The sequence below is a fragment of the Mus musculus genome, chromosome 1, assembly GCF_000001635.26.
Source record: "Mus musculus strain C57BL/6J chromosome 1, GRCm38.p6 C57BL/6J".
Lineage (NCBI taxonomy): Eukaryota > Metazoa > Chordata > Mammalia > Rodentia > Muridae > Mus > Mus musculus.
In genome coordinates, this window is record NC_000067.6 from 120,489,955 (window position 1) to 120,509,195 (window position 19,241).

At 46.4% G+C, this 19,241-nt stretch overlaps 1 protein-coding gene across 1 annotated transcript in view; it reads right to left on the minus strand.

Moving 5' to 3' along the window:
* Marco (macrophage receptor with collagenous structure) overlaps positions 1–15,070 on the minus strand; it is a 30,487-nt gene extending 15,417 nt beyond the window's left edge. The window contains exons 1-6 of the mRNA NM_010766.3: positions 14,715–15,070; positions 4,787–4,888; positions 4,090–4,308; positions 3,666–3,701; positions 2,078–2,176; positions 959–1,003 (exon numbers count right to left, since the gene is read on the minus strand). Of these exons, the coding sequence (NP_034896.1) occupies positions 959–1,003; positions 2,078–2,176; positions 3,666–3,701; positions 4,090–4,308; positions 4,787–4,888; positions 14,715–14,823 (610 nt within the window). The 5' untranslated portion in view covers positions 14,824–15,070. The remainder of the gene's footprint in view (positions 1–958; positions 1,004–2,077; positions 2,177–3,665; positions 3,702–4,089; positions 4,309–4,786; positions 4,889–14,714) is intronic.
* Positions 15,071–19,241: the final 4,171 nt, after the last annotated feature.

Genomic DNA, 19,241 nt, shown 5'->3' on the forward strand with positions numbered 1-19,241 from the left:
ATGTGTGCGTGTATGTAGCATGAGTGTGAATACACAATGATGTGTGCAGACATGAGCTTGTAAATAAGTGGGTATGTGTGTATGAGAGAGAGAGAGAGCATGTGGTGATACAGTGGGTGAGAGTATGAGTGTCTACAGATACTCCTCACCACACTATAATCTTCCTTGTTAAAGTCTTTTGGAAGAAACCCTGTCTTGATGTAGAACAATGGGTTCCAGGGGATCTTATTAACTGCCTTCCTAATGGAGCCAGTTCCTAGAAGTAGCTTTCTCAGCTCACCAGACCTCTTGTGGTTGCTGGAGCTTTCTGGAGGGGCAAGCCTGCTGGTTTGTTTTAATTCCCCTTTTATCTAGACTAGCTGGCTCTGCTCCTGGCTGTTAAAAGGTCTTAGGATTCTGCATCATTCCACTGCAGCAGACTCAACCATAGGGTACCGAGGGAGCTCCATGAAGACTGATGGTCACTATCCTAGGCTTTTGAAAAAGAGAGAGAGGGGGGAGAGAGAGGGGAGAAAGAGAGAGAGAGAGAGAGAGAGAGAGAGAGAGAGAGAGAGAGAGAGGAGGGCAATGTATATCCCGAACAACATCCCGCAGAAGTCTCAGCTTTATTTTATGTATAAAGCAAAAAATGAGGTCCATGATAGTGAGGGAGTCACGATCAGGAAAGCAGGTTTGGCCACTGCAGGATCATGGAGCTGAGCTTTTCCCTGCTGGTTCATAGGTTTGCAGTCCTCGGCAGCGAAGGCTCTACTGTGATGTCCACACCCTATCACCTATCCAGGCTGAGGCACCACTGAGCAATACTCCCATTTGTGGAACCCCCCCTTACCTATGAGCCCACCCCAGGTCTCATACAAGCTGCCTCCCCTTGGGCAGGCCCATCCCACAGGGTTTAGACTCTGGTGTGCGTCCTTGTCCCCGAGAAAGCCCACTGTGTGTTCCTGTGACACCTACTCACCTGCCTCTCCCTTGCTGCCTGGTGGGCCCTGGGGTCCTTGGACACCTGGAGATGTTAGGGTTAAAATGTGAGGTGAGGAACCCATGGGAAGATAATAAGAGAACTTGCAGCTGGCTGGGTATGAGACAGACAAGTTTAGCAGTTAAGAGGAAGGTCAGGACTGGGAAAACCAAAGCCAACTCAGCTGGTCTCAGCAGGACCTGGGTCACCTTCCCCAAATATTTCCTTAAAGTTCACATGCAAGGCACCATTGCCCTTTCCCCTAATGAACTTCTCAACTCTGCAAGTAAGTACACCTTTCAATGTATTTCTGCAGCTAACTGTAACAGAGTGCATTGTGGGTACACCTCCACCCCCAGCACTGGGAGATGGCTCAGCAGTTAAGATGCTCTTGCCCGGGACCTGAGTTCAGTTCCTAGCATCTGTGTCAGGCACAAATGCCTGTAGCCACAGCTCCAAGGGATTTATCTGGCTTCTTTCAGCACTGCCCTGACATCCATTCCCAGGCACTCTTACGTGTCATCAGAAAACAGAACTTAACAGACCAATAAAAACTGTTCTCAAAGGTAAGCCTCTACCTAGCTGGGGGGGGCGGGGGGGGATGCCCTGAAGTATCCTGGGAGACAAAGGGAGAAGTGATGGAGAGGAGATAAGTCCAGACATTGGAGCGGGCCAGTGACTGGTGCCATGGCTGGGAAGCTGCTCTATTCTTGGGGGTGTATTCCATTTTCTCCCTTGAAACACACTTTTAAACAAACAGTTATGTGTGTTTGTGTGTGAGAGGGTGTATACGTCATGTGTGGGGGCTGCTGAGTCTCCTGGATCTGGCTACAGATGGTTGTGAGCCACTTGCCATGGATGCTGTGAGCCAACCCTGGGTCCTCTGGCCATTCTGCTGAGCCTTCCCTCCAGACCACCTCTCTCTCCTTTCTTGCTTGATAAAAATTACCTTTGGCTCCTCCACTCTACCTGTGTCCCAGTGTGATTTCCTTTTCCTGCCATGTCTGGGGTCAGAGGGAATTCAGAAGGAGACATCTCCCCATTCATGAGAAAGGGAGGAAAGGATTCAGAGTGTAGCTTAGGGGAGAAAGGGAAAAACACAGGGCTTGAAGACAGTACCTGGGGTTCCATCACGACCTGCAGCCCCCTTTTCTCCCTTCTCAGCAGCTGGCCCAGGCAGCCCGGGGATTCCAGGAGCACCCGGGGCCCCTTTTGGACCTGGAGGATAAAGAAGAACAGAGACCGTAGCTAGTCAAACAACAGTGGATGATAATATGGTCACCCAGCCTCCAAGGGCAGACTAGCCCACGGGCCTCCAAGGGCATGCTAGCTAATGAAGTAAACAAATGATCCAGGGTGATACCAAGAAGCATATGATCTGGGAGACATAGAAGAAAGAGAAAAAGAATTGTATAGATGGTGTCTGAGTGGGGCTCAGCCACAAAGATGTGGCTTCAGGTACCAGTTCAAGTTTGACCTTGTGGCTGTGTCCCCTATCCGTGTCAGGAAGCCTGTGGTTCTGGGCAGACATGCTTGCTGCTGGAACAGCTGCCTATACCTGAGGCAAAGCCAGGGCTTTTGAATTCTATGCTTTTCCCAGCCCCGAGTAGCCATCAAATGAGCCTTTGTGGGCTTTGACCAAGCTAGGCAAGCCATGAAGTAAGGGAGCAAGATAGTAGCATAATGAATGGGAGTCTGGGCTTCTCAGTGCTGGCTCCCAGCAGCACTGCCTAGGTCTTGTAAATGGGAGCTGCAGTTCCCAGAAATGAGCCACACTATGGTAAGATTCTACCAGGCTGATGAACAATTAAAGTGTGCATGATTGTAGAGAGTAGGAACATTGCAGGTCCAGAGCCAAATTATCCTGGATTATCTTTAGCCCCTTAATAGCCATTTATTAACCATTTCTGTGTTTTGTCTAACATCCTCGTGACCATTAGGTAAAATCTGTCTGGAATGGACTAATAGACCCCTTAGCATCTGTCAACCCAAAGGCTAAGAACGTCATCAGATAGCATCTAAGGCCTAATGCGGTAGTTTTCGATACCTGCTTGATGTTCCCACCAATGTATTTTTAAGTGCCTTAATTTATGATTTTCTTTTGTTCTGTTACTATCAAAATTTCAGGAAACCTATCAAACCAAAACAGGCTTTGTAAGGTAACCTGAGTCCATGTACCTGGGCTATCGCCATTTATATTTGGTTTCAGAATAAACAGTCTTTTATTCCCTTTGAGATGAGAGTTGTGTCAACAGCACACAGCACTGTCATTACAGCCCTCTGGGAGAGCCAAGCCTAACACATGAGACATGAGACATGAGACCTGTACCAACACCAAGCTAATCAAAGACACTAGATAGGAGTGCTTCTGGGAGAGAAGGAACATTCTGGAAGCCTGGGACACTTGGACAAGATGTGAGGAGGAGATAGGAAATAGGTATGGTCACATACTATCCTAGGAAGATGACAACATTTGTAGGTTGGAGGGAGAAGGCAATCGTTTGGCTCAGGGGAAGGCAGAAGTCCCAAGCTGGGTATCCTCACTCTGTCAGGGGTAGAGAGGGGTCCTATGAAGCATATGGACTGACCAGATCCATTGAAAGGTAAGCTGCATTTAGAAAAAAAACATAGAAGGCTCCCACCTAAGGAGCCTTCCAGCGAAAGTTCTAGGGAAGGGCAGAGTGGGTTAGACTGGAGGTGAACCTACCTGGAGAGCCTCGTTCACCTTTAATCTGGAACAACTCTGTAAGGGAAGGAGAGAAGGTTGCAGACTGAGCCAGAGTGCAGAGGGAAGCTTGATTTTGCTCCTGTGCCCCAACGAGAGCTCATGGGCTCTGCATTGGAAGCCTGGGACCCCATGGGTCTTCTAGCCTTGGAGGTTTGAACAATAACACCTGAATTTGTTCAGAAAAGTAAGCGTAGACGGACCAGGAATGGGACCCTCTGGAAGTTGAGGAAATAGAGAAATACTCAGATTGCTGGTCTATATCAGCTTTGCCCTTGACCAATCTGTGTTGGTCAAAATGGCTGTTCTGCAGGGTGGGAATGTCTAAGTTGGTAGGGTTCTCATCCAGCATGCATGGTAACCCTGGTTTCATCCTCAGCACCACAGAGACTGGGTGTGGTGGTACCTGGATTTTGAGTGAGGTTGTTGAACTGCTGACGGAGTTGCTCCTGGCTGGTATGGACCCAGCTGAGCTGGGCCTGCAAGGCTTGCAGCCCCTGTGCTCTAGGTACCAGGTGTGTTTTGGGTGCCCACTGCAGCGAGAAGAAGGGCTTGTCCTCGATAGCTAGTGATCCATTGCCACAGCACATCTCTAGCATCTGGAGCTGCTCCTGCAGATTGAGAACTGGAACCCACAGCATCAGTTAGGGGTCTCAGTGAAGCCTGAGACGTTGGGGCGAGTTTCTGATAGTCTGTGTAACATGTCCATGTTTTCTGTAGGACATGGAGTTCAAACACAAATTTTGTGCATTGTGGGTAAAGGAAACAGGATCGACTTCCCACAGCAGATCCCTAGGACCTGTTGACCAGCCAATCTAGCCATTTGGTGAAGTCCAGGCTAGAAAGAGACTCTGTCTCAAAGTGGACAATACATCTGAAATGACTTTCATATGCACAACACACACACACACACACACACACACACACACACACACACTCACCCTCTTCATTCCTCCATTACCTTGGTGCGTCTAACCAGTGTGTCCTAGCACAGGGCAGCAGAACTCTCAGAATGCCTCTAGGCAGCCTGAACCTTACACCAGAGGAGCTTAGGTGGCCACTCCAGGAGGGACCAGACAGGACCAGGACTAGGAACAGCTCACCTTGAATCAGCAGCAGTGCAGTACCTGCCGTGAGCAGGATCAGGTGGATGGCCATGACTGCCATGCAGAAGGTCCCCCCATTTCTCTTCTTGGGCACTGGATCTGGAATACAAGAAGACAAAGGATGGCTTCAGAGGCACAGAGAAGGAGCAAGTCTGTGCCAGGTCACATGTAGGGGTGCAGGAGACTCCCTGGAAAGTAGGAAAGGCAACCAGATCTTTCTTGTTCCTGTTTTTGCCACAAGGCAAGAAGTTCCATGTTTAGTCCTTTATTATGTGTGGCTGGAGAAGAGGAGACAAGCAGATCCCCAAGGCTTGCTGGCCAGTCAGACTACTAAGCCCTGTTGGTGAGCTCAGCCTAGTAAGAGATGCTTCCTTCAAAGAAAAGCAGAAGAAAGAAGGAGGAGGAAGTGAAGAGGAGGAGGAAGAGGAGGAGGAGGAAGAGGAGGAAGAAGAGGAGGAAGAGGAAGAGGAGGAGGAAGAGGAGGAGGAGGAAGAGGAGGAAGAGCAAGAGGAATAGGAGGAGGAGGAAGAAGAGAAACAAGGGGATGGAAGGGGAGAGAAGCGAGAGGAAGGAAGGGCAGAGGAAGGGAGGGCAGAGGAGGGAAGGGAAGGGGAGGAGAAGGGGAAGAGAGGAAAAGGGGAAAAGGGGAGGGAATAGGAAGGGAAGGAAGGGAAGGAAAGGAAAGGGAATGGGAGAGGAGGGGAGGGGAGAGAAGGGGAGGGAAGCTGGTGAGCACCTACAAAATGACACCTGAGATTAACTGCTGTATAGATGTATAGATATTGCTCAGTCTTGAACACCAATGTGATGCCTGGTTTGTGTTGGAGTCACCAATACTTACACAACAAATCACTGAAGCTACAGGTTGCATTTACACAGTCTGGGAGGTCGAAGAGGTTTGTTCTTGTTTCCTAAACCTTCTAAGAGGCTCAGAGAACTTAGTAACTCACTAGAACGTAAGATGCAGATGTGCAGTTCGTGTCTATTTCCTTGGTTTTTGGTTGTGTGTGTGTGTGTGTGTGTGCGTGCACATAGGCATGCATATGTGTGATTGTCTGCCTGTCTCTCTCTCTGTCTGTCTCTCTCTCTCTCTGTCTCTCTCTCTGTCTCTGTCTCTCTCTCTGTCTCTGTCTCTCTCTCTCTCTCTCTCTCTCTCTCTCTCTGTGTAAGTATGCCTATGAACATGTGTGTATATACGTACATGAATCTGTGTGTGCATGCAAAATGTCTGGCACAAGCTATTAAACAGAGCAACAGGAATGACAGGGGACCATGACTTTGCCTCAGCTCTACAAGGTCCCAGCCTGCTGGGGTGTGCATTGTGAGCATTTGGGGTGTGCCTTTGCTATCATCCCTTCTGTGCCCACTGACACAGACATATACAGTGGTTCCTTGCTGCCTGTACAGGAAATCTCCAGAGCCACATAAAGGCATCAAAAATACAAAGTTGATTGTGTTCCTTATACACTATGTGGTATTTGCATAGAAGCCACACACACACTGTGTGGGAGGTGACATGCAATGGCATAGGAAGGGGACCCATGCCAGAGTCCCAAGCATCAGAGGTCAAGGTGGGGCAGTAAGAACAAGCATGAAAAATGATATAAATGTAAGAGCGCAGAGGAAAGCCTTGGAGGAACAATGAAGAGAAGAGAAGGTCCCACTGTAGGTATAGTTGTGGGTGTTCTCTCTGACTCTAAATGCTTTCAGAACTGGCTAGGGGGACATAGCTTAGTGAGTAAAGTCCTGCAAATGTGGGGACCAGAGTTTGGATCCTGAGAACCCACATAAATGTTGGCTGGGTGTGGTTACCCCCATCTACTATGTCAGCAGCTGCATCAGTGAGCTCTCCATTGTGTGAAGACCCTGTCTCAGGAAATAAAGTATAGATCAGTGAAGGAAGATGTCAGTATAGTGTCCACATACACTGTGAAATGCACCCACACACATGTGAATGTGCATAAACTCATGCACACACCCCACACATACTGACATAGGCCAAAAGGAATTCAGAGTTCCCATCTGACCCAAGACAGGTGTTTAGGAACTGGGGACTTGTACTTTGCAGGTATATCTCATTCACTGTATAGACAGAAGAGGACCTGACAAAGTTCTTATGCTCACATTTGCTAGTTCATCTCTTTGAAGGTGGAAGAAATACAAAGGAAATGTCTCTTCTAAGTAGTTTGGATCCTGAGGAAGAACTTCCCTGGTGAAGAGCCTAAAAAGCCTCTGGTAGGTTGCCTTAGTTAGGGTTTCCAGTGCTGTGAAGAGACACCATGACCAAAGCAACCCTTATAAAAGTTATTTAATTGGGGCTGGCTTACAGGTTCAGAGATTCAATCCATTATCATCAAGGCAAGAGCATGGCAGTGTCCAGGCAGACATGAGGCTGGAGGAACCAAAAGTTCTACATCTTGATCCAAAGGCAGACAAGAGAAGACTGGCTTCTACATGATTAGGAGGAGGATCTCAAGTCCCATCCCCATAGTGACATTTTTCCTCCAACAAGGTCAAACCTCCTATTAGTGCCACTCCCTGGGCAAGGCATATACAAACCATTGCATAGGTTCTCAGAGATTTCCCTGGGATAAAAGAGGGAGACTGGACAGAAAGACATTTCACACTGTGACAGCCTACTTTGTGGGTTCTGATGAAGTGAGGGACCCTGTCTTTAAAAGAAAATGTGGTTAGTGCCCAAGGAATGACACTTCCAGAAGCTGTCCTTTGATATCTCTCACACTCGCGTGCGCGTGCGCACACACACACACACACACACACACACACACACACACACACACATATTCACACAGGAACACACATTGTACATGCAAATGTAAGAAGTTAAAGACAGAGAACATTCAAATCCTAAAGAGAAAAGTACCAAAAACAGTTAGAAAGGTCACATTATCTGCAAAGACCTGAACGACATCTGATTCTCTATCTGAAACCATGGAGATCGGGTACAAGTGGCACATTGTGTTCTGTGTGCTGAAAGGAAAGAATTACTGATCACGAATTCTCTTGTGAATGAAAAGATCCTTCAGGAGTGAATGAAAAATATAGACATTCTCAGAAAAAGGGAGACCAAGAGAATTTGAAGGAACTTCTCCAAACAGGAAATGCGAATAGAAGACCTACAGTTTCAAAACAGAAAAAGAATAATGGAATGGTTAGAAACAGGTGTACACACACACACACACCTCTTTGGGTTTCTAAAATTTCACTTCACGCTTGAAAACAAATAGGGTCTCTTCTTATACTGTACATAATTTATGGTGAGGAAATTCTTAAGATAATTGTATTTTCAAAGTGACAAATTGAAATAAAATTTCTATATTTGACCTGACATGGGAAAAACAAAAACAAAACACTAATTCCAACAGACGGTGGCATATTGTGTAAGTGTGTTACAATGCTGGGAGACATTTCTAAGGAAGCTGCTGTGGTTTCAATGGCTCACGTGTGTGGCCTGGTCTCCAGCTGGTGATGCTGTTTGGCAATGCTATGGAACCTTCAGGAGGTTGAACCTTGCTGGAGGAAGGAGAGCCTTGAGGTTTTACAGTAGGGCTCCACTTCATGTTAACGAAATGCTTCCTGAGTGGGGGTGCCACGTGAGCCACCTTGCTCTCCCACTGCTGTGCCTTCCCTGCCCACTGCCCTGTCTTCCTAGCTGTGAGGACTCTATACCTCTGAAGTCTGAGCCAAACTATAAACTCTTTCACTCTTAAGTTGTTTTTGTCAAGGAATTTTGTCATAGCAAGAAAGGAACCTCCAAGACAAAAGGCCCTCCATGTGACACATTCTAATGAAATTCCAAAAGGTATTAAAATAATACATTGGAAAACAAGAGAAAAAACAGATATTGTGCAATAAGATGATCTTTTAAAGCCCTAACATATTGATAATTGATATATCTGTAAGCTGTCCCTGACTACTGATCTGCACAGATGTTGGCAAGCTGATGTAACACAACTATGTATTACCTAGAAGAAACCAGAACTTCAAAATAAAGAAACAAAAATTGGTACATCTGAAAGGAGAAAGATACAAATCGATAAATACAATGAGATATTTCAATTTTAATACCTTGTTCTCAACAACTGATAAAAACCAGCACAGACAAAAAAAAAGATCAAATACCATCAATAAACACCTGATGAACACTAACAGGACACTTGATCAAGTATCAGGCACATGCCTTTCCATCATACCTGGAACATTTAGCAAAGCTGATCATGTCCTGGGTCATAAAACAGGCCTTAGTAACTCGTGGAGAGAACAAGGTTGAGGCTGGGGAGATGGCTTGGTCAGTAAAACACTTGATACACAACATGACCACCTGAATTCAGACCACAAGAACCACGTAAAATGCTAGGTGAAGGAATGCTCTTCTGTAATCCCAGTGAAAACGTCAAACACTGGGGCCTGGAGAGTTGTCTCAACAGCAAAGAGCCCTTGTTGTTCTTCCAGAAGACCCAAGTTCATGCCAGGTGACTCACAACAACCTGTAACTCCAGCTTCAGGGTATCTGATGCCCTTTTCTGGATGGATGCTATGGGCATACATATGTGCATACTTACACAGGAACACACATACACATATTAAATAAAGTAAATAATTTAAAATAAATCAGTAATAATAAAGGCAAACATTTAAAGCTAGTGTCATATAGTTGTGAGAGATACAATAGTTTTCCTTAAGTCTTGGACCAAGGGAAGGACTTTCAATCCTGCCCTCTTATTTAATACAGTCATGAATAAACAGCATAGAGGAAATAAGAGATGTAACTTTGAAAGGAGGAACAAATCTATTTCTGTTTGCAGAAGCACATGTCTAGTTAACAAATCCCTCATAATCTTCAAAAGGAATCCACAAACTAATAAGTAGTTCATCAGAGCTGTAGGATACATGATCAACATATAAAATTCAATGGCATTGTTCTATCCTAATAAAGAGCAATTGGTAACCAAAATTGAACACAGTAGTACTGGGCTGAGATGATGGTCAGCGGTTAAGAGCACTGGTTACTCTTCCAGAAGACCAGAGCTCAGAACCAGGCACCCACACCAGGAGGCTCACAACCACTTATAACTCCAGCTCTGGACATCCAGCGGCCTCTTATAGCCTTCGTAGGTACCCGCAAGCACGTACACATGCACACATGTATGCACACACAGGCACAAATGAAAATTAATGAATCAACATCCCATGGTAATATTTCAGTCCAAAGGAAATAAAATATTCAGGTATAAAACTAATGAAACTGATCTAGGATCTGTATACTGGAAATTATAAAATTCAACTTTAGGAAAATAAAGTGGAGAAGTGAAGAGCTACACTATGTTCACAGACAAAACCTGTATGGAGTAAAGATGTTAAACATTCATACATTTATTTATAGGGGTAACGTGACTCCTACTAATACTCTAGCATGATTTTATGTAATAATAGACAGACAAGCTAATATTAAAATGTATGTGTGAAGGTTAGGCTATAGAATAACTAAAGCAAACTGGTAAATAAGGGTGAAATGTGAGAAAGAACTCTATATGATGCAGGAATCGAGACAATGTGGAGTTGGGAGAGAGCTCGTCATGGAACATGTGAGACATTGTTGAGCCACCCTTGCATGCCTAGAATAAAGCCTGCTTTGTGATCCTATGGAATTCTTTTTATAGATTGCTTGATACATTTTGTGAATATTTTTCCAAAGACTTTCGTGTCAAAGGTTATGAAATATATTGGTTTTAAATTTGTGGTCTATATGACCCTATTAAATGTCGGGAGCAGGAAAAAATATCAACATCAGCAAAAGGTCTCTCGGTGCTCAGTGACCAAGACTTATCCACAGGGTTTTGCTGAAATCTTGGTCACATGACAGAGCACTATTTCCTGAGTGTGCTCTCCTGTCACACAATGCTGCCAAGGACTACCTGAAGCGCCTGCTGTGAATCTGTATGCTGTGTTCCATTTTGACTGTGCACGTGAAGTGCTCTGCTCTTACCTAACGGTTAGATGGTGGGGAACAAGGACAGCGTGTCAGCACTGAACAGTCTATCTCCAGATGCTGCAGAAATGAAAACGTATATTTCCATTATGATTTCCCAATATCTATGGCAACGTTAGCTCCAAAGACGGAAGGGTCCTAATGTCCCTCGGAAGATGAACATGCATTCGTACTGTGGGGCACTCTCTACCCATTTAATAAGAACCAACTTCTGGGATCCCTGTCTGAGCGACTCTCAGGAGAGTTACACTAGGTGATGAAATTGAAAGCCCTGGTTGGGGAAATGGCTCAGGGGATAAAGCCCTTGCTTATATAAAATTGTGAGGATCCGAGTTAGAACCCCCAGAAACCATCCAATATTGGCTGCAGGAGCACACAGTTGTGACCCTGTGATTTTGGCAGGGGTCAGGGGAGAATCCAGAAGATTCCTGAGAAGCTGGAGGCCAGCAGCAAAATTAGAGGCCTTGTCTCAATCAAGGCAGAAGCTGAGACCTGACACCTGAGGCTGTTCTTGTCCTTTGACATCTGTTTGCAAGATATGGCATGTGTGCATGCATGTATACACATATACTAGTGCACACACGTGTGTCATACACATTATACATATAAAAAAGGGAAAAAATAAAAGCAAATCTTTAATTATAGTGTGTGTGTGTGTGTGTGTGTGTGTGTGTGTGTGTGTGTGTGACACACACACATGTGAAGGTCAGACGATAGCTTGTGGGACAGTTCTCTCCGTCCACCATGTGGGTCCTGGAAGCTTGGCTGCAACTACCTTTGTTCACTGAACCATCTTTCTGGTCTCAAAACCAATCAGTCGACAGTTACATACGATGTGATTTATGTGACACTCCCTAAATAGCACAAGTGTGGAGAGAAGGAACTGAGAAGCCTTGCAGGCTGAGTGATTGCTTGTGAGGAACTGAGGACTGGCTGCGGCTCTGATGCCTGCTGTAGGGCGGAAGATACACATAGGTGAGTGTACTCACAGCTGGTGGGGTGGATCAGTGTCTGATTGGGGAGTTTTAGCAAAACTATGCAAGAAGCTCTGCCTGAAAGAACCTGTGAAAGGCCACAAAAGGCCTTGGACCATTTCCTTACTTTCTCTGTGTCTCTACATGATTATTTGACAACAAAAGGGTTTTGTTTTGTTTTTTTTAAAGCCACTATGTTAAAGTCAGATGATTTAGAGATGTTGAAGGCAGAACAGCCAGGCATAGTGGCTCATTCATGCCTTTAGTCCCAGCACTTGGGAGGCAGAGGCAGGAGGATCTCTGTGGTTTTGAGGGTAGCCTGGTCTACATAGTTTGAGGACAGTCAGTACTACATAGTGAGGCAGAGAAGGAGAGGGTTGGGGAGAGGGAGGGAAGGAAAGAGGGATGGAGGGAGAAAGGGAGGAAAGGAGCGAGAGAAAGAGAGTGGGGGGACTTTGGGGTGAAGATGTCAGGATAAGTCTTCAAATTAACTTTGATTATCTTTATAGCAAGAAGAAGGGACACCTGGGGGGGGGTGCTGGAGGTCAAAGGAGAGCATTATGACAAAGAATGGCAAGGCCTTAACCTTTCTATTATCATTTGGGTGGTGGTGCTGGAGACGAGGGAGGTGGCTTGGCTGGTAAAGCACTTGCTGTGCAAGTCTGAGGACGTGAGTTCAGATCCCAACCTAAAACAGGATAGTGTAACAGATGCCTGTAATCCCACAACCCTGTAACCCCAGAATCCTCTGAAAGTCTCTTACCAGCGAGTGTGGGGAACACAGTGGAAAACAAAAATCCTGCCTCAAACAGAACAGAAGGCAGGGGACCAAAACCACTCAAAACATACACAGTATTTTAAAGTGTGTGTGTGTGTGTGTGTGTGTGTGTATGATGTCCTTGCTTTGTGTGTGTGTGTTCCTGTTTGTAGGATATATGCATGCATAAGGATGCAAATGTATGTGCAGGCAGGAGCTGACATCAAGTATCTTCCTCAATTGATCTTGGTCTTATTTTCTGACATAAGGTCTCTCACTGAACACAGAATTTACCAGTTAACTAGATAAGCTCTCCACAACTCTCATTTTGCTTCTTTACAGCTAGCTACTGCCTTCGTTGTCTCTTGCTGCAGAGCACCCTGGCTCTCACCTACTCTCTCCACCAGTTTCTCTACCTACCAGAGTGAGCAACCTCAGCTACAGACCAGAGCACTCAACCTCCAGCCTCCCCACTAACCTCAGGATGGGATTCAAAACCTTCACCCCACCCTCAATTCTACTGATTATTCCTCCCAGTTCTGAAGGACAGCATGAGCTACATCTGTGTGTGTGTGTGTGTGTGTGTGTGTGTGTGTGTGTGTGTGAGAGAGAGAGAGAGAGAGAGAGAGAGAGAGAGAGAGACCGGGACATGTGTCACCCCTCCCCTCCACCCACTGTCTCATTTTTGTTCCTAGCTCAGCTCCTTCCATCCTATCAACATTAGAAGGGGCATAACCTCTGACCTCAGGCTCCACCCCTGGTTACATCCATGATGTCCTGTGAAATTTTCAGCCTCAGCCAGTGATACCTTGTTTAGTTTGAGTTTGAGCTCCAGAACTCATGTGAAAAAGCCAGGCACAGAGGCGGCAGACCTGTCTTCGTGGTTAACAGCACTGACTGCACTATCAGAAGTCCCGAATTTGTGTCCCAGCGCCCACATTGGGTGGCTCAACTCCCTCTAACTCCAGCTGATCACTGCAAAAGATGATTCCCATAGATTGCTCTAGAAAGGGAAATCAGAGCTCTCCAATGTCGAACAAGTCCACCCCTGACTTTAAATGCTACAAATTCCTGAAGATGCAAAAGATACATCACTTATACAATACTAAGAGAGTAAAAGACAGTTTTCCAGGGCCAGTAAAATAGCTCAGTGGGTAGAAGCACGTTCCATCAAGCCTAGCCAGCTGGGAATTCAATCCCAGAATTTCACAGGGTAGAAAGAGAGGACTGATTCCTAAAGTTGTTCTGCTTTCCACTCATGCACTGACACACGCATGTGCGCGCGTGCGTGTGCACACACACACTTGTAATCAATTTTTAAAAATATTTGAAGGTTGTTCTCCATCTGAGTCAGACTGCTAAAGAAGCCAGAGAAGCTAGAGCCTATCTTAGCTGACATTCCTGGCCATCGGTTTAGCCAGTCAGTGAGCCCCAGGTGCAATGAGAGAGAAAAAGAGAGAGAGAAAGAAGAGTGACACGGAGAGACAGAGAGACAGTGAGAGAGACAGAGACACTGAGACAGAGAAAGACAGAGACAGAGAGACAGAGAGAGCAAGATGAAGAGTGTGCTCTTAGGTCAACACAGAGTAAAGGGCTTCTAGCCAAATATATAGACAGCTCTGGTTTCAGTGCTGTGGACTTTCCTTTTGAAACAACTTTACAGAGCCCAGGTGAGCCCCTAAGTTGCCGAATAGCCAAAGCTGGCTTGGCACTCCTCATCCCTCCTCCCCTCCCTCCCACAGCTGAGGTCACGGGCATGTATCACCTGTTTATGCTCTGCCGCAGACTGAACCCTGCATGCTCCAAAGCCCTCTACCGTGTGGGCTGGCTCTCAGGCCCTCAGGGACTTCTTCACAGAGTTTGCTTTGTATTTTCATCTCAATGCACACTGCATTGTGTCCTCATAAGATGTTCATTAATGAAGGGTCATTCCTTAACAAGCACCAGACAATGGAAAGTGTTTCAAAAGGACCAGATTGTAAGCAAAAATTGACTCGAGACCAAGGGCACAGCATCTGTGGTCAGCTTTCCAGAAAGTCCAGATGGACAGAGTCTAGCAAGTGAGAGTCAGGGAGGAAATGCACCAGGGTACCAACCTACCCCTCCTTTGCTCTTGCCTCTTCTTGCTTCCCACCAACAGACTAAGTTTCTGGGCAACTGCATTACAAGGGAGTCATACTTTACCATTGATTTCGAAGGTCTCCATCACAGGGAACATAGCTTGGTCAAAATCGGCTCTGTCTTCTGTGCTGCCCAAGAAGTCTTCCTCTTTGAGGAGTTCTTTACTTCCCATTGCTAAGCTTTATAGGTGGCCAAAGCCCTGGAGCCAGCAGAAACTCTCCCCTAGGAGGAAGCAGGGCTCCCATTTAACTGCGGCAGCTAGCTGGAGATGCATACAACTTCCCTTTGGCAATGATTTTTCAATTTGCACAATGTTTCCTGGCTGTGGGGACCCGGCTGCTCCTTAGTGTAGAACTGATTTTTGCTTAAATATCAGGCTGTTCACATGTGAAACTGTTGTGTGGGGAAGCTGCCTGTTATGGGGAATTGAAGAAGTTTGGGAAAGACCCTCCATGTCCCCAGGCCCTTAGGTGACACTGAAATGGGCATTTTGTCTTCCTTCTTTATGTTTTCTCAATCCCTGCATCCATCCAGATCCAGTTAGCTACCCCAGGAAATCTTCCTCTGACCCACTTCAGGCTGAGTTCATCTATAGACATGGCCTGGAAGCCCAGGTCCCACCCACACAGACCAAATCCAAACCTATAGTTTAATAAGGTCCCTTTGTGATTTAGAGTATATTAAAGCTTAGGAAGTAGGCTAGGAAGATTAAAGTGCACATCAGGCAAGCATAACAACATGGGTTCAAATCTCCAGACCCTACTGAAAACCATAATGACAGCAGTGAAAACCAGGTGTCGTTGTAACGTCTGTCATTGCAGAAATGGTGGGACAGGGACAGGTATCCCTGAAGTTCCCATTGGTCTAGCCACATCAGTGAGCCTCAGGTGCAAATAGAGAGGTGGGGAGGGAGGGAGGCAGGGAAGGAGGAGGGAGAGAGAGAGACAGAGAGACAGAGAGCAAGAGACAGAGACTGAGAGAGAGAGAGAGAGAGAGAGAGAGAGATCATACTTTAAACAGTATGATGGAAGGCTAGAGAGATGGCTCAGTAGATAAAGGCCCTTGTAGCCAAACCTGGCAATTTGAACTTGATTTCTATGATCCACATGGTGAGAAGAGAAAACTGACTCCCACAAGTATCTTCTAGCCTCCACATACCGGTATACACACCATCACACATGTGCACATATATATACAGCACACACAATTAAAATTCAAATACTTTCACAATCACTCTGGAGGTGCCTCTTTGCAGCATACCAGTAAGCTTTCCAAACAACACTCGTGTGTGTGTGTGTGTGTGTGTGTGTGTGTGTGTACATGCATGTTGACTGCAGCCCAGTGAGGCCTAAGCTCATTCCTTTTGTCCCTGTTGAACCTGTGGCAGGTCATGATGATTAAAATGCAGATTCAAAGGGTACAAAGTTTGGTGCAACTCATATCTGGTCCTCATGGCAGCTGTGGGATGGTAGAACCGTCATTCAAGCTGTGCTTTCCTCCCTTTACACATTTGTATCATAAGGGGGTCAACGGTAACTGTTGTATTACTGAATATGGTCACACGAGCTCAGAGCTGGGCAGTAAGGATGGGCTTCTGCTATCAGGAACAGCTGATCTGATGAAGATGTTTGTTGTGTCCAGCCAGCTGTTCACATGTCTAGGTTCTGTTCTGAGAAGGCATTTTGGAATCTGGAAGAGAAGAGGGAGCTAAGCGGAGTGAGAGAAATATGAAACCAAGACAGTCATTCTGATCAAGGTTCAATTATAATGTCAGCAAACACACTTTATAAAGAAGAGGGGAGGCCCATCTCTAGCCATGCAAAGTTTCTTTGTGTGGGGAGCGGGTGTGGCGGCAGTCCCAAAGGCGCCAGGGACTGCAGCTAAGTCATATGACTTGCACCTGACTTCCTCATATAAGACACAAACATCTTGAGAGCTGCGCAGGTGCACCAGGATACCGGTGAATCCAATTTGATGGAGATATGCCCCTGCTGCCCTGATTAGCTGAGGCTGCGTGCCTGGTGAGGCGGCGTGGCCTGCTGTGCGTGGATGAGAGAGTATAAAAGGAGTGAGAGGCCCAGGGTTCGGGGGAGATATAAAAACAAGGGAGATATATAAACAAGGGAGATATAAACAAGGGAGATATAAACAAGAAGAAACAGGACTGAATAAACGTGTGCAGAAGGATCCTGTTGCAGCATCGTTCTTCCTGGCTAGTTGAGTGCGCGCAACATCTTTGAAGTAGATAGGTCAGCCTTTTAGTGGGAACTCTCGAAGATCATCGAAGATCATCACAGTTCCGGTGTTAACTCCGGAAAATTCTTGGAAGAGAACCGGTGCAGGCCTCAGGCAGGTTGGGCCTCAGGCAGGTAGTGGCACATCAAAGGAGCAGCACAGCAGGTGGCTCTGCTTAAGCAGCAGTGGATGGTCACAGCCAGCCTTGCTAGGCTGGAAGGAGGTAACAGATGTTGGCTACTTTACTCAGAGTACCTTGTTCTTCACTACTTTGCAAGTATCAGCACCTAAGTTCAATCCCCAGACTCCATATAAAAAGGCTGGGTGTTGTGGAGTGTCCTCAAATCCCAGGTCTGGGAGATACAGGTGGATGATGCTCATTAGCCAGTCAGCCTGCCAAGTCCCCCACCCTATCCCAAGTGAGCAGCAGGCCAGGTAGAGAGCCTGTATCAAAGAACAAGGTGGATGGTGTCCAAGGGATAATGACTGAAGTTGTGCTCTTGTCTCTGAACATGGATATATAGGCTTGGGTCATGTGGAACAGCCAGCTGGCAGCTCCAAACAGATCCCAGTGGTAGTCAGTGTGGGTGGTAGAGGCTTCTCGCACAGGAGGGATGTTCCCCAAGCAAAAGAGCCTGCACCTGGCCTGCCCCAAGCCTCTCACTTTCCCAGGCTCAGTGCTGTCTTTCAACAGTGGGGATGGTGCTCACTGAGGAATGCTGGGTAAACTAGCAAGTCCTGTGCTTAAAGGAATAATTTAAAGAATGTCACCTGTTCCCACGTCAGCTGTGCCTATGGAACCAGGCAGACCCAAGTCTCAGAGCCAGCACCATGAACCAGGAAAATGGCTGAAGGGGAAGTGCTGTGGCACAAGTGTGAGGACATGAGTTTGAGTCCCTAGTGCCCATGCAAAAAAACTGGGCATGCTAATGTAGCTGTAATTCCATGTCTGGCAAGTAGAGACCAGGATTCCTGGGGCTTGTGGGCCGACTAGCCTAACCTACTTGGTGAGACCAAGGTTCAGTGAGAGATCCTGGCTGAAAAACATTGGAGAGGGCAGACGAGATGGCTTAGCAGGTAAAAGATACTTGCGGTCAAGCTTGATAACCCACATTCGGTTTCCAGGACACATATGGTAGAGAGAGATGACTCCTGAAAGTTGCAACCTCTTCTGCCACCACACACACACACACACACACACACACACACACAGACAGACAGACAGACAGACAGACACACACACAGATATTCATATAACTTACACAAAATAAAGCTAAATTCTAGGAACAGTTCTCTTATGAATTTGCTGTGCAATTGCAAATGATCTGCTAAACTTCTCTGAGCCCAGAAAAAAGCTGCAGTTCCTTGAATATTTTAGCTAGGATTCATTATGGAGACAGGACTCACCACCCACAGCATATAAGCTGTCTGGTGTACAAGTACCAAGAACGTATCAGGTTTCAAACCCAGAACATGGCTTCTATAACTGCTGTAAGCCAGTACCTTACCTGAGGTTCCCAGGGAGGAGTGTTGTGGAACCAGGGATGCCAGTTCCCTGAGCCTTCAGCCCTGGTCCCTAAGAAGCAGGAAGTTGAGGTCTAATGAGCAGAATCCGGGAGTGATCACATATAGAGGGAAGGTGTGGAATTCTACCACCATCCTGTGAGATCTCCCTAGTTGATGGGATTCACTGTCAAACTCTCATGTCTCTTTAGACTGACTGTATGAGTGTGTGTGTGTGTGTGTGTGTCCCTACCTGTGTGAGTGTGTGCATGCCTTGTGTAAGCCAGAGGACAACCTTGGCTGTCGTTCCACAGGTACCATCCACCTCCTTAGAGACAGGATCTCCTCTGATCTACTGGTCATCAAGTAGGCCCGGCCTACTGGCCAGTGAGCCTCAGAGAGACACCTGTCTCCACCTCCTCAGCACTGGGATTAAGTACATGCCACCATGTCTAATTTTTCATAGTGTGTTCTGCTGATTGAACTCATGTCCTTATGCCTGTAAGGCAAATACTTTGTCAACTGAACTATATCTCTGACCCCAAGATGAATACTCTTCTTATAAAGGTTTATTTGATCATTTGTGTGTGTGTGTGTTTATGCCCATCTGTTGTGAGTGTAGGTGGGCGCATGTGTACATATGACTGGAGGCCAGAAGAATACATCGGGTGTCCTTTGAAATCACTTGTCTGACTATTACTTTAGGTGAGGTCTCTCCCTGAACCCGGAGCTCATCTGGAATCCAGGAACACTTGGCGACCCTTCTGGCTCCACTCCCTGCACTCCTGCAGGCACGTACCTAGCTGAGCTCCAGGTTCATGCCCTCATCACTGTGCAGCAAGTGCTCTTAAC